At 39.9% G+C, this 19,192-nt stretch overlaps 1 protein-coding gene across 1 annotated transcript in view; it reads right to left on the minus strand.

The window, feature by feature from the left end:
- LOC118580784 (ovostatin homolog) overlaps window positions 1-18,801 on the minus strand; it is a 42,884-nt gene extending 24,083 nt beyond the window's left edge. Inside the window, exons 1-16 of the mRNA XM_036182743.1 lie at window positions 18,737-18,801; window positions 18,251-18,434; window positions 17,592-17,748; window positions 15,986-16,038; window positions 15,172-15,192; window positions 13,171-13,339; window positions 12,653-12,737; window positions 10,989-11,106; window positions 9,758-9,869; window positions 9,364-9,473; window positions 8,872-9,030; window positions 7,715-7,942; window positions 6,548-6,602; window positions 5,636-5,781; window positions 4,936-5,085; window positions 6-176 (exon numbers count right to left, since the gene is read on the minus strand). Coding sequence (XP_036038636.1) covers window positions 6-176; window positions 4,936-5,085; window positions 5,636-5,781; window positions 6,548-6,602; window positions 7,715-7,942; window positions 8,872-9,030; window positions 9,364-9,473; window positions 9,758-9,869; window positions 10,989-11,106; window positions 12,653-12,737; window positions 13,171-13,339; window positions 15,172-15,192; window positions 15,986-16,038; window positions 17,592-17,748; window positions 18,251-18,434; window positions 18,737-18,801 — 1,983 coding nt within the window. The remainder of the gene's footprint in view (window positions 1-5; window positions 177-4,935; window positions 5,086-5,635; window positions 5,782-6,547; window positions 6,603-7,714; window positions 7,943-8,871; window positions 9,031-9,363; window positions 9,474-9,757; window positions 9,870-10,988; window positions 11,107-12,652; window positions 12,738-13,170; window positions 13,340-15,171; window positions 15,193-15,985; window positions 16,039-17,591; window positions 17,749-18,250; window positions 18,435-18,736) is intronic.
- Window positions 18,802-19,192: the final 391 nt, after the last annotated feature.

Genomic DNA, 19,192 nt, shown 5'->3' on the forward strand with positions numbered 1-19,192 from the left:
CTTACCCTGAGAAGATTAGCAATGTCTCCATCCCAAACATTGCTTGCAGGTGTATAATACAGTCCATTGTAGAACAAATCCTTCTGAGGGATGCATGGGTCTACTCTATCATCATCCAGGTTGAGACCACGGTAGAAGTAACCATATTGATAGATATTTGGGAGCAGGTTGTATACCTAGAAGAGCAAGATATGGTCCTTGGTGATTTTAAGCATTCCTTGCATAATTATAATATTGGAAAAATTTGTGTTATAATTGTTTATTTCTGAGTCAACTGTCCAAAAATTCAAATGAGGAGACTAATTTTGTTTTATGTAGTCAATGTTATTTGCAAGCTTTCCTGGCTGATGGTGCAGGATTTGGGATAGCAAATAAGAATGAAGTCATGGAGAATTCTTGGTTGTTCCAAAGCCTAGCACACAGATAACTACCCAAAATCGTATTAGTAGTGTTCTCAGTCCTGGAGGCTTATATCTGCTGCTTGAATCCAAGTATTAGCGTACTAAAACCGTCCAGCTAAAATACAGCATCAAGCAATGAATAAGCAGTCAAAGTACTTTATATACCAGTATGAAAATATTCTCATGAAGACCGGCACTATGTGCAACAAATATGCACCAATAAGAACAAAGTGAACAAAGAGTGAGATCTATGACTTATACTTTCACCGTTAAGAGAGACGGTGACTACCCCTGTAATCTTCTAGTTATTGGTAGAATTATGCATGCCATGTTCTGAAAGAGTGAAAAAAACCGAGGGTATGTAAAACTGGAGGAAAGCTTAAGAAACTACATGCACACAGGGAGATTGACATAAGGAAATGAGAAGAAACACATTACAAATTCATTCTGGTTAAAAACACTCGAACAACTTGTGTCTTCCCTGGACACAATAGCTCCCGGTAAGTGGGAGGGACCTGAAGTGAAGGGGCGGCTTCCATTCACTGAAATGCGTGACTGACAGGGGTGGCGGCTATCATGTGGGTATAACTGATGGAAACCAGTGGTGTGAGCAGAGGAGAGCACCGGCCCTCAGAGCTGGTGCCGAAGGGAAGGAAGGATGTAACAGGATAAAACAAGAGGACACACTGTAGCTAGTGAAACTTCTCAGCCCAAATGATTAACAAATAGAGACAGGTATTCCTCAAATATTTCAGAATAAAGGAAATATTCCCAAATTGACATGCGAGGTATTTTAAAAGATCATGAATCTGAAATTCAACAAAGGAAGGATAAAAATGGGCAAAACCAAGGAAGAAATAATTGAGAATGAACTTAGATATGACAAAAACATCAGACATGAACTCTAAAGACTAAAGACCCCAAGGAGAAAATGGCTGGCAGAAACCATCCATTGTTTATCTGTTTCTGTTTTCTGAGGCCAGGTCTTGTGGCTGTGAACTCCTGTGTCTGTCTCCCAAGTAAAGAGGATACAGATGCGCACCACCACTCCCAGCACACCAAGCTGATAGAAGAGATAGAAAACAAAAGAAAAAAGAGAGTCAAAGCAGGTCACAGGCCAACACAGAGCACGAGAGCACATAAAAAAGAGTCAATACCTGAGTGAAAAATTTCAATACAAGGAAGAATTTTAAAAAGCTTAATTTTGAAGTCATAACTAAGGCTAAGCTTTGTATTTTCCTCACACAATAAATCCTCAGTGATATTTTACTAAAATTTTTAGTTTAACTATAAAGGGCGGCAGTGTGTGTGTGGGGGGGGAAGCCCTCCAAGGCCTCTAGGCAAAAAGATCAAATAACCTACCACAGAAAATAAGTTGGTCTGACAGCACAATTCCTTAAAACAATGTTCACAGTGAGGTACAGGGGCGGGGGCAGGGTTCTCAGGAACCCTAAAGAAAAGTACATAGTCCCTTAACCTGACTTCACAGAGTAAGGCATTGTTTTTTATTTTTAAAAGTGTCTGTTTGTTTTGTTTTTTGAGACAGGTCTTATTAGCTGAGGTTGGCCCTCATCTCCTGATCCTCCTGCCTCTACCTCCCAAGTGCTGAGGTCACAGGTCACCACCATGCCCATCTTCTGTGTCAAGGCTTTAGAAGAATGATTCTGAGGATGAAAAGTGTCAGGGAATTCATGTGCCCTTCTGAGGAAGCTAGCAGAGAATATGATTTAGGTAACCAAAAGATGACTTGGAAATTGGGATAGCTCAGGGAACAAGAGAGTAACACAACTGTAAGCATGATATGTTGTCCAAGGAAGGAAAGATACAACTTTAAGATGTGAGAAAAGAAAAGAAGAAGGAAGCCGTCAAGACTATTAATGGTTGAGCTGGTCACGGGGGTCAGTGGCTGTCACTTGGAATGGCTGGCTGGATTTCAAGGTTAAACAAGAAGAAAGTGATGCCATGCTATTCTTGAGAAAGTTGCTACAATAAATTTTCAAAGCTGGGTGTGACTGTGCACACCTCTAATCCCAGCACTCCGAGGCAGAGGCAGGTGGATCTCTGTGAGTTTGAGGTGAGCCTGGTCTACAGAGCCAGTTTTAGGATAGCCCGGGCTACATAGTGAGACTCTCTCTCACACATACATATACATAGATACACACATGCACATATATACACATGTACATACATATATATTTATATACCATAGGTATATAATAAACTGATAATAGGAATGACATGTTTTTAACACACATAAACATTTCAAAACCCATATCTGAGCAGAGCAATGCACCAGAGGGTTTTATAAAATAGAAATATTACTGAACATGAAGCAGTATAATCTGAAATAACAGAGTAATCCAAGATAAAATGTCTCTTATATGTAATTACAAAAGTCTCAGTATGTGAATTTTTGGCATAAAAGGGTAACTGTAAACAGAAGAGAAATTTCTGAAAAACAAAAACGGAGCAATCACTACACATTGGGGCCTACAGGGGAGTTGAAAGCAGGGAGCAGGGCTAGGACCAAAGTTTAGTGATGAAGTCCTTGCTCTGCACGCACCCGTTCTGGCTCCAATCCCACCACCACAGCAAACAGAAGACAGACAGTGATAGCGGAGAAAAAGGCTTAGACATCTAACCTGCTTTACTACATTAATGCAAGTGACAGATTTTAAAATCCTGGTAAAAACAGTAACAGCAAAATACAAGTAAGAATAATGTGGCAGAGCATCAAAACCCAAACCAAACAAACCCCCACAAAATCCACTTTACATGTAGTTGATAACTCTGCAAATAATGGGCCAGCCAGTAACTAATAAAGAAAAAAGTATAAAAATATAATGAAACATAAAGGCACATAACTGTTGACACAGAGAACATATTTCTTAAGTCATAAAGACTTCCTTCGTTTTCAACAAAGCCAACTTTTATAAAAACAAGCATAGAAAGTTGTTAAGAGACTGACCTACATAGGTCACTAAGAACTTGTGTTCCACTGTGGTCTCCACTAAGGCAAGAGTGAGAAAAGGTTGCCGCTGTCCCCTTGGTGAAATACTGTGCCGGAATCATGCAAGGAGGCATGGGGAGGGAGGGAGGGAGGAAGGGAGGGGGGAGGGAGGGAAAGAAAGAAGAAAGGAAGGAAGAAAGAAGGAAGGAAAAGGGAGGGAGTGTGAGAAAAAGAAAACTTCCTACTTGATGGCAATGTAATACACAGAAACAGAGAACCAATGAAAATATAATTCAATTAATAGAGGAATTTAGCAATTTGGCAAAACATAAATTATTATGCAGAACAGCTGCTGGGCACATAAATAACAATAGAACATGTAGTAGGAGAAAACCTTTTTACAACTGCAACAGAGTTGTTATGACACCCTTATGAATAAACAAAGAGTTTACATAAGAAAACTATTTAAAATTTAGTTCATAAGTGACAGAAAAAAACATACTTGGAAAAATAAAAAGCCAAATTCTGAATTAGACTATTCCACCATCAGGGGGCAATGCTGAAGTTAATTTGTAAATCCCAGGCAATCACAGTGAAAATACCAGTTTGCTTTCCCTCTTTGAGCCAGAGAAGTAAGTTGATATTAAAAATCAACTAGAATAGCAAGGGGTGGCCTGGAGTTGAGATGCTTGGAGTTCCCTGGCCAAAGGAGTCAATTCCTACTGAAAAATTAATCTTTATCATTAAAACTATGATACTGACATAAGAAAGGAAAAACCAGTGGAATGGAATATGAAACTGAGAAATAAACATAATAAACAGAAATGCAGTCCAGGGCTGTGTCTCATGTCACTTGAGCAGAGGTAACATGTTAACTGGATATATTTTACCTAAAAAAAAAATGAACTAGACAAACATTTCATATTCAAGGAACCAGGGCTCCCGGGGGGGGGGAACTTAGGTTTTTTTGTTTTTTGTTTTTTGTTTTTGTTTTTTTGAGACAAGGTTTCTCTGTGTAGCTTTGTGCCTTTCTTGGAACTCACTTGGTAGCCCAGGCTGGCCTCGAACTCACAGAGATCTGCCTGCCTCTACCTCCTGAGTGCTGGGATTAAAGGTACTCCACCAACGCCCGGCAAAAAAACAGTTTTTAAGGCTGGTACAAAGACAATAAAGATAGGCCCAGGACATCCTGGACAGCAAGTTAGTTAGAGCTGAGATTATAATATAATTATAATTAAATATAATTATAATCAAATATAATATAAGTGTATCATAATATACTTATATTATAATTTGACATTTTCAAAGGGCACAGAGACCAACTGAAAAACTCTGTCACTACAATTTTAAAATATCACATTGCTTTAGAACCTTAACCTGTTACAATAATCTAGTGTTCTGCATTGCTGTGAATGCTAGACAGGAAACTCATGTAGTTAACCACCTATGCTGGTAACCAAGGAAGGAACACAGAAACAAAGACTTGATGCTTTCAGAACGTCCCATCACAAATAAAAGTATCCTACAAAGGAGCAGGGCACGCATCCACACAGCTCGGGGACACTGAGGAACAACGGTGCTTACAATTTCAGGTGTCAACTCTTGTTCAGGTTTCAGTAGAAGGACACTTTTGTCCACTGCTCGCAGGGCACAGAAGGAGTCAGGGGCTGCTTGAAGACGTAGATGGGTGGTGGAACCGGGCAGGTCCTGCTCCTTTGAGAATTTTATGCTAACCTGGGGTAGAGGAAGGAAAGTGATGAGGAGAGAGATCATTACACACGAAGACAATGCAAATAAATCTTGTCGTTTCCAAACAAATCCTGACATTTTCCTGTCCGTTCTCAGTTCCCTGTAGGAATATTTCCTTTCACCATGCTCCAGCTTCCCATGATCAGGTATCTTCAAGATAACTATTCACGATGCCCATCCTTTAGTAATTTAACTATGAGATTACTGTGTAAAGATTATGAGGTGGTCAGACAGAGACAGGGCTGTCAAAATGGCTCAGTGGATAAAAGTGCTTGCTACCAAGCACTATTAGTAGCTTGAGATCAATCTCTGGAAGCCATACGGTAGAAGGAGAGAACAGAGTCCTGCAAACTGTCCCCTGATCTCCATGCGCTCACTTCATGGGCACGCATGCATGTGTGCACACACACACACACACACACACACACACACACACACACACACACACTCAATAAGCAAACTAATGTAAAGACCAATTTTACAAAGGAGGTGGCAGGAAACAAAATGCTCACCCTGCTGATATAAGAAACATCACCTTGTTTTTAAAGCACTTGTCAATCTGGAGTCTGACACTGTCCGCAACGATTTCCCCACCAGGGTGGAGGGTGTAGACGAAGAGGACAGCCTCTGGTGCCAAATCCGCACTGATGCTGATTGGGAAAGAGAAGTTTCCACTCCAGGCTGTGGAAACAGGCAATTCACAGACGACATGGAGTTGGCTCTAACTTACATCTCTGAGTTTGCTTAGATGAAAGAGAATGGTTTGTGGATAAAAAAAAAAGTAAACTGTGCCTTCTTCAAATGAAAGTAAGATACGGGAACTTATATGCAGATGAAGACGACAGTACAATAGGAATGTCGTAGATGTCGCTCTATAATATACATGATTAACTGATAGAAATGGTACCAGCTAATTCTTGCAACTTGACACAAACTAGAGTCACCTGGAAAGAGGAAACCAATTAAGGAATTGCCTTCATCTGATTGGCCCGTGGGGACATCTATAAGGGCATTTTCTTGACTAATGATTGATGTGGGAGGGCCCAGTCCACTCTGGTTTGTGCCAATTCTGAATAGGTAGAGTTGGGAGGTATAAGAAAGCAGGCTGGGCAAGTTGGTAACTGGTGTTCTTCCATGGTCTCTGCTCCAATTCCTGCCTCCAGGTTCCTGCCTCGAGTTCCTGCTCCCAATTCCATGATGGACATATAAGATGAGTAACCCTTTCTTCTCCAAGTTTCTTTTGGTTAGTGTTTTATCACAGCAAGAGCAAACAAACTAGAACAATGATAGAAAGATAGCAATCTCCTTGTTCAAACTATTCTGTATGTCACCTCAAGCCATGCCATCGACTACCCTCCAACTGCAAGTGGAAATAAGTGACCTTCCTAACTTCAGAAAAAACCATGAAGACAAGGTGCATATTCCAAAGCAAGTGCATTGTTTATACCTTGGTTTCTGACTTCTTTCTGTCCACTGAGGAAGATGCTTCCTCTTGCCATCACCTGTACCAGACACAGAAAACCCTCTGTGAGTATTGCTGTTAATATCATATCATGTCATCGTGGACTGACCCTGTGTGAGTATTGCCACTAACATCATAGATGTCATTGTGGACTGACCCTGTGTGAATATTGCCACTAACATCATATCATGTCATTGTGGTCTGACCCTTTGTGAGTATTGCCGCTAACATCCTAAATGTCACTGTGAACTGACCCTGTGTGAATATTGCAGCTAACATCATATATGTCATTGTGGATTGACCCCGTGTGAGTATTGCTGCTAACATCATATTATGTCATGTGGACTGGCCCTGTGTGAATATTGCAGCTAACATCACATCATGTCATCATGGACTGATCTAGCGACAGTTCTGTCCTGTAACAAGGCAGCTTTCACTAACCAATATTAAAAGGGAACTTCACACATGTTGAGCGGGAACAGAGAAAAATACCAGAAACTTTGTGAAGCCTTCTAATGCATATGCAAGCTGGTGGTTTAGCCACCATTGTCTATCCATTTGCCTCTGTTCCATGCTGTGAAGGAAAGCCCATAAAGCTGACCAGGTGACTTGATACACATGGAACTCTTTAACAGTGCCTCAAGCCTGCTACTCTAGTTGGTGAGTCGAATTGATTACACTATTTTCTCCAGTTAGGAATCTACAGCTGAGAACGCCAGGGCTTACAGAGTCTGAACAACATGTCCAAGGTGGACACACGTGCTTGACAGCTAGGAGAGAGTTGGGGGATGGAAGTAGAAATGTCCTAATTTCCAAGTCTGGTTTCTCTCTCCGGGAAGCCTTGATGAGAGGGGATGAGAACAGCCTCCTTTACTGCTCATCATTTTCAACTTTCCATGTTTCTCACCCTTACACATGCTCATAAATAACTGATGTGAAGTATAACGGACTGGTCGAAGAAGCAAGGGCTGCAGTCTGAGGGAAACTCAGAGTGCCTGGGACTATTTTGCAAGCCTGTTCCTGTGTTCTTGGAGCCAGGGGTATTCAGCAGCAAAGTGAGTAGATAGAACTCACTCAGATTAACAAGGCCTGAGAGATGTCACCTCCTCAACCAGGTCATGCCGAATAGTCAGATCCACAGCTGAGACTTACCAAATAGAAGAAATTGACATCTGAGTCATCCTTGTAGGCCTCAGGGTTTAGGGAGTAAAGTACTGAAACCATCTTCTCTTGATTACACGGGAGCTGCTTTGACTCAGCAACAATCTTCAGGAAGCTGTTGGTTTGAGAGTAAAAGCGGGAGACCAAGAAGTAGCCGTCCAAATACTCAGGGTCCAACCAGCTGGGACGATGGCAGGTTCCAGGTTGGACGTATGCGGCCTGACATGACAGGAACAAAGGAAAGACTTTAGAATGACGGACACTTCCAAAGACAGGGGGAATACTTCAGCATGCAAGGCTTCTCATCTCTTTGGAGCAGGAGGAACCTGGCTCACAGCTGTTATTGGGGAGGCTGGTGTGATGGCTCAGCATGCAAGGGCATTTGCTACCAAGTCTCACCATCCAAGCTTGATTTGTGGGGCCGTTGTGGTGGAAGAAGAGAATTGATTCATTCAAAGTAAGATAATAATGCCATTCTCTCTTTCTAATAATGGCATCTCTCTCTTTCATTTTTCATATATAAAAAATGAACATGGTTATGTGGCTGTCTAATTGGACCAACAGTGAACTGTTACATTTTTTATTTTGTATGTGCATGTGCTAGAGGGTTGGGGGATGATTGACTACGTAGCCCAGTGTGGCCTGTAACTCAAGATTCTCCTGTCTCAGCACCTTGGGTGCTAGAATTACAGGCATCACCACTATGTTCTGGCTTTTTACTTTTAATTACAGGCATCACCACTATGTTCTGGCTTTTTACTTTTAATTAGTCAGAGAATTGGATATAAGTTCTATGACCTCCACCTGTACATAAGCCATGATGAACTGTTTAATTGCAAGCCTCTGTGGAAGTTTCAGAAAGGAGGTCTCATAGCATCTCCCATCTATGCACAGAATTATGTAAGGGAAAAGACCAGATCTTCTTACATGCTGCTTCTACTTCCACAGCAGAAATGTTGGTCATTATAGAGTCACTGTAAGAGAACACTAGTATCTCACTGTCTGAACTCTGCTCCTACTGAGTACCGAAGGGACAAGAAAGTCACAGAAAATACCCTACCATCTAAGAGCCTTCTCGTGCTCTGAGTCCCTAGCATTGGGCCTCTGCAGGATTCCTCAGAGTCTCTGCCCACCCTTGGATGTCTTACTTTCAGGCTGATCTGTGCATCGAATATCTCTGAAGTGTTAATGGAAAATTGAGCTTCCCCATTCACATCTGTGGTATAATTTCCTAGAAATTTGCCATTGAGCTCCAGTTGCAAAAGCTTGCTCACCATCGGTGTATTATCAGGACCAGAAAATCTAAGCTGTACAAAAGCAGAAATGTTAATACTCTTATGACACAAAAGTTCACATTTCTACAGGAAAATTTCAATTCATGATAGTGATCATTCAACAGAAATTACAGTGACTAGAAATATCCAACCTACTAATGGTGTAGATGTGTTTACATAAGAAGCTGGAGAAGCTGCCATTTTATACTTGGCTTTCTTTTAGACTAGAACTTTCCAAACATACCAGACATAGTAATGTTAGAAGTGGATTGTGAGCCTAGAAAAGAGTGTCTAGGAAATTTCAAGGAATAATCTGTGGACAAAGAAAACCAAACAAGGTCCTCTTAAAAGTCTACTCAAACCTACGGTTCCAAAATAAGTGATCCCTCTCCTGTAGAAAGACTCCATGTTCTCAAAGCTCACGCTGCCAAGCACTGATGTAATAAAAACAGGGTGTGTTTTACTGATCTGCACACCTGTAGGGAATGATGAAGCATAGTGTCAGGAAGGAATTAATCATTTGCACAAACCCCATCAGGGCAGGGCATGTATCTTAGTGGTAGAATGCTTGCTGCCTAAGCAGATGTGAGGCTATGGATTCAGTGGTTCCATTCCCCACAAAGCCACCTTTAAAGATGCTTCTTTTTACCATTTTGAGCAATAATTAATTCATAATTAATAAGTGATGTTACTAACTCCATATTTTTTTCTCAGTGGGCCACCATGTATTCCCAAGTTGTCCATAAAAAACTATCATTACCTGTTCCAAATTCTGTAACCATTACATTAACATTAAATGCCATGAAAAATCCAGAGCGGTATAGTTGGAAGACTTTTGTATTGACAATTTGAGAAATACAGCCATCTTTCAGCTGAAAAAACAAACAGAGATATAATGAAAAAAGTTAGGGATCCAAGAGTCTCATGGAATTTCAGCATGGGTACATCCCATCCCTGCACACCCAGGTCCCCCTCAGTAAGTTACTGAACCAATAAAAAAGAGTTAAAGCAGGAAGATGAAGTGGGAGAAGATGCACATCAAGAGAAGGGAGATATCCATACTTTACAGACTCAAGGACATTCTTCTCAAAGTAACGTAGGCATGAAACAATTAAAGGAGGAGAATAAAGCTAACCATATCCTAAGAATTAAGAAGCTCCCACACCCAGAAGAAACAACACTCTTTAAATGAAGGACATCAACACTTGTTAAGGTCTATTATTTGAAATAGGGGAAACGTACTTTTTCACTACTAACAACAATAATTAGAAAACTGTAAATTTAGTTATTTTTTAAAATAAGAAATATGTATTAACGTCAAAGTTTAGACATTAGAAGGGTACACCAACTCATTTGACCCTCAAAACTATCACTTGGTCTAGGCAGTATTATTACATCCATCATGTAGACATATGCATGCACATGGATAAAAAATATATTTAAAAAATGAATTAAAAAGATGAAAATTGGGTTGGGGATTTAGCCCAATGGTAGAGCGCTTGCCTAGCAAGCACAAGGCCCTGGGTTCAATCCTCAGCTCAAAAAAAAAAAAAGATGAAAATTAAGATCAATGACTTATAGACATGCACAAAAATATATTAATGATGATAAAACCTGGGAGAATAGGTGAGATTTTCATAAACAGGATTTAGAATGGAGGAGAACAGAGGTCTATGCACACAGAACATCCTGGATTGCAGCTGTTTCCAAATGAACTGCATGAGAAAGGATCCTCCAAGGAAAGATTGTGGAGACCATCCAGATAATACAGAATGTAAAGAAACCAATGAGCTCCTTTGTAGGTCTAAAACCCTTCAGGTAAAAGCACCTACAAGCCAAGGCATTATTTTGAACATTGCGTTATCTCCATGTTCTTCACCTAACTCAGCTCTAACCTCCAGAGCCACACAAGGAAAGTGCTGTGAATCTTTTTGTAAGAGGAATAAAGTCACTCTGAGAATGTCCCTGTGGAGCAAGCCCGTGGACTGTACCTGTGCAGTGAACTGCTCACATATTTCCTTATTGTCGCTCTCACAATACCCAGAGGAGGAAAATTCTCTGCACACTTGGATCTGGGCTTTTCCCTGCACAGCCTGGCCATAGGTGTACCTAGCGGGAAAATGTGCATCCATGATCACAGATGGGCAGTACCATAGTGACATGTATGGACTTCATCAGAAACCACACATGAAGCCTTGAAACTGCTTCCATCTAATCAGCGTTGAGGCTATTTTCTCCACAGAATTTAGGCAAAATTGGGCATTTGATTTATGAAGAGGACACGACTGATTTTCAAAACAAACAAAACCAAAAAGTTACATTCAGTTTTAGATGATTTAAAATATCAGTGAAGAAAAACTTAATGAGTAAAAATTTAAAATATGTTTAATCTGTCAAAAGTATTGGAGAATGAGCTTTCTGGAACACTCTGCACTGAACCTCAGAAATGTTATGATCCTTCTCTGAGAAAGACAGACCTGATTCTAAGATTCCTTGGGGGAGATTATGAAGAACCCCCATCATGTGTTCACCAGGTAGCCCTTTCCAGATTGCAACTTCAACATATTAAAAAATATCCAAAGGTTAGTATTTCTATGTCACCTGTTAAAGCATTCAACAACTCTCCCCTGGTGTGTGTTCATAGGATGGCACAGTTAGCAATCGACAGAATAACTGTGAAGCTAAACTGCCCAGGTGTAACTATCTGGTCATCAGAACATTCACAAAGCTGATGTTCTCCCAATACTCATGGCTTATCTTTCACTATAAAAATAGTTGATGACAACCCTATCTCATGACATTGTGGGAATAATTTTTATAGCTGACACCTAATAAATATTAGCTGTTTTACATTATTATAAAAATTTTAAAAAGATATCACAAAAAGGATAAAGAGTGTCAGAAATAATTTCCCAAATAGAGAATAAATGTTCCCAAGAGCAGATAGGATGTTTTTATGTTAGGGAACTCAAATAAATTCAAACTAAATTATAAACTCCCTCATTTCTATGAAATTTTGATAGCTAATTTTCCTTCCTCCCTCCCTCCCCTCCCTCCCTCCCTCCCTTCCTTTTTAAAAATGAGAACACTCAGTGATGGTAAAGATTCAGTGAAGCCAGTACGTTCTTTCATACCAGTGGCTGGAGTTAGGTAAGCAACATGACATTTAAAAGACTAAAAGAATAGTATACATTTTGACTTGGTAATTACCTTTAGTGAAATCCTTCTTAAGCAAACAATTTTCAGTTCTAAACCAGGCTATTACACAGTTTTTCAAAAGACACCTACTAACAATGTTTAAATTACTAGAAACCACAATGTAACAGATTACGTGTTATACAGTAGAACTATAATTAGGTAAAATTGCCTTTTGCATATGAAGATATGCTTACAAGGCAAGGAATTAGAATAGATAGAAACTGGAAAGAAAAGAATAAATACAACCAGGGGAAATTTTCACAAAGTATTAGAGGAAAGTCAGCTATAATATGATAGAAATTGGTAGACTATACTGTAGTTTGTTTTTATGCTTTTCTTTATATTTATCAAACATTTAAAATTTTCTACACTAAGTTTACTGTAAGTGTATAACTAGCCCTTCCTGATCGAACTTACCTTAGTTTCCCTGTGGGGGTAAACCCGAGTGAACACTTACTTGGCACACGCAGCCACTTGAAATTGATTGTCCGCAATAGTTATTGTCCCTGGCGCACTGATCTCAACTTCAAATTTGGGCAATACTGAAAACAAAGAAACACAGTTCAGCTGACAACCCTGGACAGCAAAGCTCCGACATCTGGAGCAAACTGTTTCCATGCATGCTGCTTTCCTCCACGAGCCCTGAGGTGCACTGAGGTCTGTGATGGTACCTCACTAAAGAGCAATTATTCTGTGGGGTTTGTTTATTTGTTTGTTTTTGTTTATTTTGGCTAGCCTCAAAAATTCACCCTTTTTTATGTTTTAGCTCTTCGATCTTTTCTAGGAGAGTTATCTGACTCTCAGAAAATGAGATATTTCTTAGGTGAGGGGAGAGTTGGGCAAAAGGACTGAGGACACGACAGAAAAGCAAGAAGCAGAGACCCAATGTGGCTTCAGGCGCTTTCTCCCGGGTCCAAAAAGTTTTGTTCTGTTGTGTTGAAGTCTATAGGAGAATCAGAAGCAGTACTTGGTTACCATCTTGATTAACGGTGAATTGATGCACCACTGTAATTTCTGATTGCTTTCTTATGACGATCGTGTAATCCCCAAACATTGGCTCTGAACTCAGAAGGAAAGAGAGCTGGGTGATGTTTCTGAGAGTGGTCACGTTTTTCCACTGGAAAATCACGTTGTTTTCGGGATCCTTGAAAACAGTGAATAAAGGGCCATCAGAGGTTGCGTGTGAAAATTATGCTTTCCTTATTGTGAATGTTCTTCATAGTTACTGGAAGTAAAGAATGAACTACTATAATGCTTAATTAATGACCTCAGATCCGTGTAACTACTCCAACATATTCAAATTCAATCGATGTTTCTCTTAAAACTAAAATTCATATGAAAAATAATTTATAACTGACACCTTTGATTTTTATGTTTCCAAAGCAGAGTGGACTCATAACCAGTGAGTATATAAGGGAACACTAATCCTAACAAAACATTTAAGATGACTTTCACAGGGGCTGGAGAGATAGCTCAGTGGTTAAGAGCACTAGTTGCTCTTCTAGAAGACATAGGTTCTAGCACCTTCATGGTGGCTCATAAGCATTTGTAACTCCAGTTCTAGGGGATCGGACGCCACCTTTTGGCCTCTATAGGTATTGCATGCATGTAGTGCAAATACCTACATGCTGGCAAAATACCCATGTAGTTAAATCAATATATTATTAATTATGAATTTTATAACCACCAATTTTAATTAAATATTATTTTTAATTAATTAAAATAAAAATTTAAAATTATTTTTGTCAGAAATTTCCACCTGGTCTGGACAGTTGGTCATGGATTATCTAATAACAACTATGTGAAATTTCTATGATTTTAAAAAGCAGGGACAGTTATCAGAATGCAATCTTCTTCATTTGCTGTGAGCACCTTGCCACACACACAAGTTTACTTCCAAAAATAGTTTACATTTTCCAACTCTGATTGAAGAGATTGTGTTCAAAAGATTTCTTTAAAGAGATCGTGTTTAACAGATTATGTAAGGAAACAAAACTGTCACAGACTATTTCAAAGGTTTTAATGAATTGTTTTCCTCCACTTTAAAGTTTAGAATATTCAATATCCTAGACCTCTTTTCCTTCAGGGCTGCCCACGAGACTCTACACTGGCTTGCATGTGAGTGGATATCACGGAGAAGAATAAATTACTTCTAAACTACCAGACTTCATGTGCATTGAGGCTAAAACACTCCACTCCACCACCCTCGGTAACACTGGTGCTGCTCTGAGTGCCCACACGGACACATTGTAACTTGTGAATGGTGACCTTTTACTCATCTAAGTCAATGTTAATCAAGCTTTGTGTTTCTTTCAGCAGAACACAGCAGTAGCTGGATCAGGTACGAAAGCAAACTATTGAGTAATGCAGAGAACAGGAGACAGGCTAACCTGGAATTCATTCATGTCATTTTAAGGATGTTACCAATATGAAAAGCTTAAGGCATCCAAATATTAGACAGGTCAGTTAGAAGTTTGTGAGTATCTGTGTTTGCCCACATTACTGTGAAGTGTGAGCCTAGATTCCATATTAACCTCCAGAGTTAACTAATAATGGCAGTACATACTGTATGCAGAGACAAACAAACAAAACAAAACAAAAACCAAAACCAAAACACAGGGACTGATTCCTATTTACAAGCAAGCTGTAAGCAAAACCAATGAAATGATAAGTGCAAGACATCTAATAAAATCAATAAAATATGTTTATTCATCAATGATGATACGATTTAGAACCATAACATACAGTGGGGAATAATAAACAAGTTTCTGCTTTCAAATTCCCGGCATATTACTCTTCAGGATTCATGGACAAGAAATCAGTATTCCTAGGTATCTTCAGAGTTTTTAAAATTATGTTTTAAACCTGCTTCTAACCATTTGTTTCAGTCATCTTAGTTATTAGTTACATAAAACTAGAAGCACACCATTCCTAATCTGGATGATTTAAACTGGACATGGAAAGTAGATGTCTTACCTGAAGGGTGATTGAAGGGTACTAAAAGAAAAAAACACAGGTTAACACTTCAGTGAGATATTCTTTTGCCAAATAGTATTGTCCCCAAGGTTTATTTTTTAATTATTTTGTTTTAGTGAGTGTATAAAACAATGGACTTGGTTATGATGTTTTCACATATGTATATCATTGTATCATGCTTGGGTTCACTTCATTTTACCCTCTCCTGTCTGCCCACCTCCCCCTTCTCCCCCTTTGCTTGTGTGTGTGTGTGTGTGTGTGTGTGTGTGTGTGTGTGTGTGTGTGTGTGTGTGTGTGAATATATAGCTAAGTCTAGATTCCCATATGAGCGAAATCATGGTACTTTCTCCTTCTCTGTCCCACTATCCTCTCTGTCCCTTCTCCCTTTAGAACCATTTCTTTACCTTCCTGATATCCTGTTTCATGTCTCGTGTGTGTGTGTGTGTGTGTGTGTGTGTGTGTGTGTGTGTGTGTGTGTGTGTATGTTTGGATATAACTATGCATATGAAAGAAAACATAGTATTTATCTTTTGAGTATGGCTAATTTGAACTAACATAATGAACTCTAATTCCATTCTTTATGGGTGAATAAAACTCCACCATGTACATACACCACAGCAGCTTTATCCACCCGTCTGCTGATGGACGTCTAAGCTGGTTCTGTACCTTGGCTATCGTGAATAGTACAGGAATAAGCATGGGTGTGCAGACATCTGAAGTACGCTGACTTACATTCTCGAATGGTGCTCTGTATAGCAATAGATTTGGTTAATGGATTTGAATGTCATTGTACTATCAGAAATCATGGACTCACCACGTCGGCAACAGGTTTGAGCCAGGAGTTCAGTGTCACAATGCGAAAGTGAACTAAAAAGACAGAGGCAAGGCCATAAAGTGTTCTTCTTGTGACTCCCACCTTACAGCCACGATTGCTTTTAAATACGTACTTAATCAATTGCTTTCCATCACAGAATACTGCATTCCCTTCCCCTCACCCTCTTCTGACCCTTTGAGGTCAGGAGTCCATGGGAGAAAGTCTCTTATAGTATTTATTGTCCCTTTGTTAATGATTCCTGTTGTCTCCAGTGCTGACACCAGCTACCGTTAGAAACTTTTACCTTATTGGCCATAAGATGTAAGACTGGGATATCTTGGAACAGACTTAGTGACAGAATTATCCACAGAAGCACAACTATGAAACATTTATGGGAGGGGATAAGTATAATTTTCCTTGAAGACCATGCTAGCAAAATTAAGTTATTTTAACAGAACTACAAATGAAAGATGTTGGCTCTTGTGAATGTACCACTCATTCTAATATTTTAATAAGAGCAGTAAAGAGGATATCAGGAGGTGAACATCTCTCTTTAAGGATTATCTTTGCCATATTATATGTGAAAATGTCATAATGAAATTCAATGTCTTGTGTGCTGACTTTAATAATAAAAGAAAAGCGAAAGAAGTATGCATAAGCTGGCCATTCAGAGCACAGTAGAGACTCCTTGGAGGAACTCCTCTGCCCCAGACATGGTCATGCCAGTGAGAGCACAGTAGAGACTCCTTGGAGGAACTCCCCTGCCCCAGACATGGTCATGTCAGTCAGAGCACAGTAGAGAGTCCTTGGAGGAACTTCCCTGCCCCAGACATGGTCATGTCAGTCAGAGCACAGTAGAGAGTCCTTGGAGGAAACCACTTCTGACACCATCGCATCAGCAGGTTCTACAACTGCCAGAAATAATAAATGTCTGTTGTTTTAAGCAAAAATAAAGTCTATTTTCAGCTATTTTTAAAAATCAGGACAGAATGCACAGGTGGTTTCATCTCTAAACCCTTAATTTTACAAATGAAGAAATTAAATCTCAAAGATTAGAATTTACTTGTCAAAAGTCAATCATTGATTAACAGAGCCAAGATTTGAAGCAAGCTGCTTTGAATTATTGTTTGGAACAACTGTAAAAAAGCAGATAGGCTCTGCCTGACTTTCACGTGTTATATCAATGAATATAAAAATAGAACAATAGAACCCATAAATGTTGCTGGTGACAGCTTTGTTGTGATTGGCACTGTTGGTACAATGACTCTCACCTCTTCCCTGAAAGTCCCAAGAAACTTTCACTATCTCTACTCCAAGGATGAAATAATTGGCTTGAAGAGGAAAATGAACGGGCTTGTCAAATAGGCATGTTATGGACCAATGGTTTAGAAGAAACCATTGTGCATTGCGCTCTGTGCTGGTAACCACTGGACCATGGAGCCTTGTCAGTAGGATCTGGGTATACAACTTATGAACATCAGCTCCTGCTCTAAGGACACCATCTCATAGCTAGAGATGATGGGGGTGCAGCAGTCAATGATAGTAAAGACAAGCTTTACTAACTTGTATACGTTAATTTGGAGAATGTGTTTTGAAAGGGAATTACCAGTGTCTCCAGGTTTGTAGATGGGTGTGTCTGTCTGCACAAAAGTTGCGTTCTCCTCAGCAGCGATTGCTACAGCTCTCCTTTCCGAGATTTTAAGAGTGTTTCCCTGAGCAAGTAATGTCACAAAGGCCAACTGCTCCGAGGATGTCTGAGACACCTGTTTATGTAGAAGAGCAGAGATGGGAAGATTGTGTGTCTTAATTTAGATGGTCAGACAGTCCAAGCCTTGTAAACTCCTCACTTTCTAACAAAAAACTCACTGATCACTTGTTGAAAACGTTTAACTCGGTATAAGGGTCTTTTAAAATAAATCCAGGTTCCTGTCTTCTTCTTGTTTATTTTCTTTTCATGTTGTCCTGAACCAAAACCCTTCACCCTTAACCTTCATTTTCCTTTTAGACTCCATGAAACACATTCATTCTTTAAAATAGCAATCACCTTATCATTTCCTATAATAGAAAATTGTCAACAACAGCATCAATATATGCTGCACATTAAAATTTTTCTCTTTTTTTTTGCTTCTCTTGAAATTTTCACATTCCCCCGCCCCTAGATTTTGCAAATCACTCCAAATTAAGATTTGTTATTCAAAAGCAACTTTAAGAGAGTAAGTTCACATTCCCACTTGCACTCCAGCTGCATTAAATTTGGTGCCTCACTTTGAAATTCATGCAAGCGTAGAAGTTCCCCATTTCCACAGACTGGTCAAAAATAGTTGTGGTGGATCCATCATATTCTAGGATGATGCTCAAGGAAACAGACTCGTTGAGGTTCAAAAGATGAAGGCAGGCTTTTTCTGGGGAAGAGCGCTGTACCACAGAAGAAACCCACAGGATGTATCGCCTGCACAAAGAGAACAGTCAGCACTCTGTCAAGTCGACCGCCCACAAACAGCAACTTGAGCTTTGGAAGGGTTTCTCAAACTGTACAGTTTTCACAGGCAGGATTATGATAAAACAGATGCTAACAATGGGCTCTTAAGGGCATCCATTCTCAGCACATGGTTTTAGCTCAACACTTGGAGGGCAAACCCGCACTCACTGAAGTTGAAATAGAATAATGAACCAACCAGATTTTAACATGGAATCTATTTAATGAGATGGCATTGCCAGTACTTGGATACAGAGAGTTTAGAATTCCCTTACGGTTCTGAAGCCACAGCATCAGCGAGATGAAGCAGAAGGGCACTGAGCAAAATGGTAGGCACCATTTTGTCCCAGCGCCTGACAGGTAACTCTAAATGAAGCATTCTCTCCTCCTCCCACCAGAAGTCAGCTACCTACTGCTCCGCTTTCCTTCTTCCTCTCGTGCTAACTCTGTCGATGCTTTTATAGTCTCATAGAACAGAAGATCAATTACCTTTTGGAGCAAGGCTCATGGGACTGATCACTTTACACTGCCTCTCCTGTTACCTCGCCAGGGGTAACTTCCTGCAAAAGTTCTCTGGATGCTGGCCTGCATGGAGGCGGCTGTGCAAGTTGGACAGGAAGAAGGGAAAAACAAAGAAAGGAGTTGTGTGACATGCAGGAGTTCATACTGTTTAAATCCTCCATGTGGGGCTGACAGCAATTGCTACGCAGCACTACCGAGGGAGGAACACT

Source organism: Onychomys torridus, chromosome 3 (genome assembly GCF_903995425.1).
Source record: "Onychomys torridus chromosome 3, mOncTor1.1, whole genome shotgun sequence".
NCBI lineage: Eukaryota > Metazoa > Chordata > Mammalia > Rodentia > Cricetidae > Onychomys > Onychomys torridus.